The sequence below is a fragment of the Micromesistius poutassou genome, assembly GCF_964030765.1.
Source record: "Micromesistius poutassou genome assembly, contig: SCAFFOLD_5825, whole genome shotgun sequence".
Classification (NCBI taxonomy): domain Eukaryota; kingdom Metazoa; phylum Chordata; class Actinopteri; order Gadiformes; family Gadidae; genus Micromesistius; species Micromesistius poutassou.
This window is the reverse complement of record NW_028177686.1, coordinates 7978-14042: the sequence shown is the minus strand read 5'-3', so window position 1 is coordinate 14042 and position 6065 is coordinate 7978. Positions and strand designations below refer to the sequence as shown.

At 52.5% G+C, this 6065-nt stretch overlaps 1 protein-coding gene across 1 annotated transcript; it reads right to left on the bottom strand.

Annotated features, from left to right (window-relative positions):
• Nucleotides 1-1341: 1341 nt before the first annotated feature.
• Nucleotides 1342-5175, bottom strand: LOC311375801 (lysM and putative peptidoglycan-binding domain-containing protein 3-like). Its single transcript, XM_084490853.1, has 3 exons — nt 5069-5175; nt 3662-3947; nt 1342-2736 (listed from the first exon to the last, which is right to left on the bottom strand). The coding sequence occupies exons 2-3, from the start codon at nt 3929-3931 to the stop codon at nt 2008-2010; spliced, it is 999 nt and encodes a 332-aa protein (XP_084346979.1). The 5' UTR covers nt 3932-3947; nt 5069-5175; the 3' UTR covers nt 1342-2007.
• Nucleotides 5176-6065: the final 890 nt, after the last annotated feature.

The window sequence follows — 6065 nt, the reverse complement described above, 5'->3', positions numbered from 1 at the left end:
ACTGAAGCATTTAATTATGGCAATATCTATCGATGGAGAGAGAGTCAAGGGTTCATAGAGGACTATTGAATCAGCGCTTCTGCCGGTCGGGCTGGGCCGGCCTTTTAATGGAATGCTTTTTTCAGGCGATGGCGACTCGTAAGCGGTCAATTTATTTGGTGACGTTGGTTTGTTATGTTCATGCACAATTTGGGCTTTCATGCATTAAAAATTGCAATTAAAGAGTACGATAAATGCATTGTTTTACCACTGAACCGGGATTCATTAAATACGTCAAGTTGCATTAATTGAAAACGGGAAATCTCGGCCGGTTCACTGTGTGCTTTTGATAATTAACTTGAGGTATGACGTGTCCTTTGTGAAGATGCAACTGAGCACAATTCTGCTTTTCTCTGTCTACTAGATGTAGAGCGATACAAGGAGAGATACAACAAGCAGAAACAGCTCAACGATGAAGAATGGACACCAGGTACAAGTTTTACTTGCACACTCTCGCCCGGTTAAAAATTACATGAGAAATACTTTTTCATAATGAACGTTACGGGATGTTTCAGACTGGAACCTCTACCCGAAAGAACTGAGGCCCCAAGTTAAAAGGACTCGCACAACCAAACCAGCAGGTATGTGCCATTTAGTTTGTTGACATGTTCATCTGAGGTGGATTTTGTCTTTTGCAGGAATTAAGACTTGACGTTATGTATTGTTTCCAACAGGCGTAAAGAAGCCTGCGAAGCCTTCAGCCAAAGACACCAAGGATGTGCTGAATAAATTAGAAGCAAGTCTCTATTTTAACCTCACAAATATCAATCAACAGTTGTGGAAAGAAACACTAAAACGTATTTCATACAGTACACATCCTCCAAGCATCCATGCTCGTCTGATTGTGCATGTAATCAGGCTTGGTACTCATGAATAGCATCAAAACATGTACAGTGCTCATGTTCGGGATTTTCTTCAGGAACTGGAAAAGAAAGACGGCGCAGAGGAAGAGAAATCTGACGACGAGAAGCCCAAGACGAAGAAGACCGCGGAGGGCGAGGAGGAGGAGGACTTGGAGGAGGAATTTGAAGAGGAGGAAGTGGAGGAGGTGAGAATGAGCCGTTGGGTCGTTTGAGTTCCTCTCGCCAACTTGAAGGGAAGCGATGAGGGGGGTATGACGCGGTCACTGAGCTCGTTTCACTCCACAGGAGAACGATTACATCGACAGCTACTTCGACAACGGGGAGGATGACCACGATGACGGCGACGACGGAGAGGCGACGTACTGAGACGCTTCCTCAGCCAGAAGAACAATTAGTTAGTGTTGATATTCCAGCTGTTCTTACCTCAGATATTGTTTACATGTTACTTTCCATGGCTGTTAACAAACCAGTGCGTATTATTCCTTGGTATGTTCCTGTGAAATTGCGGTTGTGTAAAAAAAAGAGATACTAAAGCCTGCTCATTAATTTATTCAAAATAGATGTATTTATTTTCCAGCCTGTTAACAGAGCCACTGGTTAAAAAGGCACATACTGTCTATTTCACCCGAAATATGTACATGATTGAGGAATAAAGGCTTCTATATGATAAAGTCTCTTGCCAAAAGGTATTACTTGACGTGATTGCAGGAACTGTGCGTTTTCCTCATCTCACCATGCCTTTAGAAGATCTACAAAGTACCCCACCAGCGATGAAATAATTAAATTGATATTTTCAATACTGATACTGTGAGACAGCTTATGCTCCATCTGACAAATAAATTAGTCTGGATATGTTAGCACACAATGGAAACCACCTGGTCCCACCCACCCGACAATAGTGTTAAATAATCTTCATGTTTTAATGGCAATTAGAGAAAGAAATCCCATTGGGTCCATCTGGGGCATAAAAAAAAACAACTGACTTATAAGTCAAAGGAATCCAAAGGACTCTGTTCCCTAAAGCGACCGTAGGGCCGCGTTAGTCTTAAAAGCAGCCGGGGTCCGTCCCAGTCTGCACTGGGTGTCCTCCAGTCTGTCCTCTCCATCATGTCTTTGCGTGCTTCTCATCGCCGCCACGGTTCAAGTCCCCTTCCCCGGGCGCTTGGGGGTCGCCCGCGGCGACGTTCCCCCCGCCGGCCCCCAGTCGGGCCCCTGCGCGGCCGTCCTCGGGCCGGGACACTTCCACCTCGCTCCCCTGAGGCGCGGCGGGGTCGGCGGCGGCGGCGGCGGCGCCGTGGTGGCTGACGTCGGCCTTCACCAGCACCTCGTAGTACAGCAGGTAGAAGACGGGCGTGACGATGCCCACCACCAGCATGATGGCCACCGCCGTCCACCAGCGCATGCCCCAGTCGGCCCCGTAGTACGGGTCCTTCCTCGGGGCCGGCTTGTACTCGGCCGCGCCCGGCGCCGCCGCCGCCGCCGGCGGCTCCAGCTGCGTGAGCGAGGACACCACCTCGTTCAGGCTGCTGCGGGACGGCCCCGTCGACTTCACCAGCCGCTCGATGTCCTTGTCCTTCTCCAGGAGGAAGCCCTCCACGCTGTCGGCCGACGACGACGACGAGTCGGTGGAGCACTCGGTGGGCACCGAGGAGGTGCCCGGGGAGATCTGGGACAGGCTCCACGTGGTCGACGGCGAGGAGGACGGCTTCAGCGCGCCGGCGCCGTTGTAGCTCTCGGTGAGCACGCTGAAGCGGCGCACGGGGATCTTCACCGAGCGCAGGGCGAAGAAGTCCTGCTCCGCCAGGAGGTTGTTGGCCCGCTTCAGGTCCGCCACCTGGAAGCACATCAACACAGGGAGAGGACGGCTGTTAGCGGCCGGCGGACGCCATTCACACAGCGCTGCTCTAACCTGTGGCCGCTCAAAGCGCTGGACAGGGTCGCCTCACATTCATTCACACAGCGGCGGAGTCGACCCCTCAGGGCGACAGCCGGCTGGTCGGGGGCAGTCAGGGTGAGGGCGTCTCGCTCAGGGACACCTCAGGGATCGAACCATCAACCTTCCGGTGACCAGCCGACCCGCTCTACCTCCTAAGCCACACGCCACCAAACAAACCTCTGGAATGAATGAATCCTGATCAGCTGTGGATAACATTATTCATACTTTGCACGTGACATCACAACCGCTGGCGGGCAAGAACTCCAGCAACGAAACCTAGTGACCTAATCAGGACGTCGCCAGTTTTACCACACGAACGGTCCTTAGGTTCCTCTCAGTCCAAATACCGCCACGATGGAAAGATTAGTTCAACGGGAGCATTTGTGCCAGGCATACACATGGCAAACTGACAAATTAGACATATTTTTGTACGGAATCTCCCTGCTTCTGAAATGACGGATTCTCTATGAGATAAATGTAAATATCTCCAAACTCCAAGTCCGGTAGAGTCTTTGCCAGCTTCAAAGCAATGAATAACCTACATCAGCGGGTGCTGTGTATGGATCACAAGTTCCGAGTATGTTTATCTTCTCTTCGTATCTAATTTTAACATTTTGTGACAAATGGTCTAAATAGTTGATTTATTTAAGTATCGGAAATCTGCAAGGCTGCAGTTCCCCTGGTTGGCCGTTGTTCGTCGCCATTTTGCCAGCGTAAGTATGAATAGTGTGTAGCGTGTTCCCGGCTGACAGCCCTGGTTGAGGGTAGAGGGAACCGGTTCGGTCTGTGTCCGGTACGTGTTGATGGAGGGGGCTGGGCGTACCGAGCAGTGGTACTGCAGGGCGAGGCTGTTGAGCGTGTCCCCCTCCTGGACGTCCCGGGACAGGTAGATGATGTCGTCCATCCTCTCCCGGGACGCGCTCCGCCGCAGGCCGCGGTCCCGGCCTCGCGACCGCAGCTCGAACACCTCGCCGTCGTCCTCCGACAGGTCGTTCTCCGAGCCGTTGTTCCCAAACAGGTAGGCGTGGCCTCCGTTGGCGGGCTGCACCGTGGTGGCGGCCTGGAAGCCGTAGTGCTGGCCCCGGCTGGCCATGGCGTCGTCTCTCGGCCTGGGGGGGGGGGTGAGTTAGAGGGTCTGAGGTTAACGTCTGAGGTTAACATCTGAGGTTAACGTCCGACATGGGAGGCAGCCGCTGGTCTCCTTACATAATGACACGTAGCAAACGCCTCGGGAGACGACATGGAGAACTATTCAAATGGAGATTAACCCCCCCCCGGTTTCAGTACAAAATACAGCCCTCATTTTAAACCTGTTTTGGGCTGAAGTCAAGGTCAGGGGCGTGTTACCCTGTGGTTAAGACCCAGTACTAAGGTACTGTACTCGTACCTCAGTTTCTCGTGTCTATCTGCAGGCTGCCTCTTTGCCAATATCTTGAACATGATAAGACGGGGGGGCAGTGTCCTTTGGTTTACAGTACATCCTGATATGTTTAGGTTGTGTAACTGTTGTGTAACCGCCCTAGAGCCTCCAGAGTGGAACATCTCCTGGTCAGAGATGCATGCAAATATATCAACGACTGCTGCATCACTCTATACCACAATACCAGACCAACAGAGATTATTAAAACAGTGAATGATCAGATAATCCCCATCCCATACCCACCGGAGTCTCCACACATCATTTACATGAGCGGCTCAGCAGCCACGTTGACCAGAGAGACCACAGCTCACCCTGACCATCAGTAGCAGCCCACGTTACTGATTCTCGCAGTAGTGTGTGTGTGTGTGTGGGGGGGGGGGGTCAGACAGAGGGGGGGGTGGAGGGTCAGACAGAGGGGGGTAGGGGGGTAGGGGGGGGGGTCAGACTGAGGGTCTGATCTTTTTTTAAATCAGCTGCACGGAAGAAAAAAACCAGTGATGGCGATCTCACTGTGGACACCGGTGGCTCGATCCACACAACACAACACAATACAACAGTCCTGCTCCCACACGCCTGAATACAGAAAGTGCCATCAGATGTTAAGGTTAGAGTAGGGTTAGGGTTAGAGTAGGGTTCGGGTTAGTTAGGGTTCGGGTTAGTCGTCCTGAGCCCCCTCACAGAGGAGCTAACGCTAGCCTCTCGGAGGTACGGACGCCCCGTCGGTCTGAGGAGGCTCCGGGGACTCACCCCGAGCCGCCCCTGGACGCTCCTTCGTCTAAACGGACATAAACACACTCGGTCTGCGTCTACCTGTGAAGAGTCGTCTCAGTCGGTCGTCTTCAGCTCGTTGTCTCCATTCTCCCCCCGGCTTACATTACCTTGAGCTACCTGCTAGCCGCTGGAACTCTCGCTAGCCGTGGCTCACGCCACGTCAACATAAAAGCCGACGTGATGACGTAGCGGGAGCTGCCTGCAGACACGCGTCCGGCCGCTAGATGGCGCCAACGACCAGGCGTAAAGTGGCTGTTCGGGCGGCCCTGGTTCACCGGGCAGAGCGCGTACCGTTAGGCCCAGTCCTTACCGCAGCGACCGGGGTTCGACTCCTGCCCGTGGTGCTTTGCTGCGTGTCTTCTCCTCTCCCATATCTTCCTGTCTATCTCAATCTACAATAAAAAAAAAAAAAGGATAAAACCTTCAACAACAACAACAACAACAAAAAGTGTCTGTTCAGGGTCGTCTCAGTCGCCAGCCAGATAACTAACGTGAACTAAACTCCTTCGCGACGGACTAGGATTTTTCGAAGGAGCCCAAAACGGCACAGGGCTGACGCGCCGGACGGTGTCGCTGTCCGCCAACGCTCCCAAAACAGACGAGACGAACGCGATTAACACATCACGCCTCATTATCCCCGCGGCTGCAAGTTGCTGCGGACTTGTGTTCCGTAGTAGGGCTTTAAAGTACAGTAGCAGCAGTTGCTGCTACACGGCTGCGGGGCGCTGGGTCGGGCTGTAAACATGCGTGCGGATAGTGAGCCTGCTTGTGTTTATGACTGAGGACGACCACGGGAGGAAGCCTCTGTCTGCGGTATCACTCACTCCAGTCCCGTTAGATGACCCGAGTGCTTCACTGCTATCCTTATCCGCGGAGGAGGAACGCCGTCGATATGTTTCAACAGACCGGCCTCGTTTGATTTATATTTGGGGAGACGAATTTGGCCCCTGGAATAATAATCGATGACCACTTTACATGCAGAGATATTCTCGTAATTTATTTCGGACGGAAAGGCCAAGCAAAGTGTCAGGTAAGT

Coding starts and splice junctions, on each gene's coding strand:
- LOC311375801 (XM_084490853.1), bottom strand. CDS start 3,931: ATGGCCAGCCGGGGCCAGCACTACGGCTTCCAGGCCGCCACCACGGTG. Junction 2,737..3,661: donor CCCTGCAGTACCACTGCTCG/GTACGCCCAGCC, acceptor ATGTGCTTCCAG/GTGGCGGACCTGAAGCGGGC.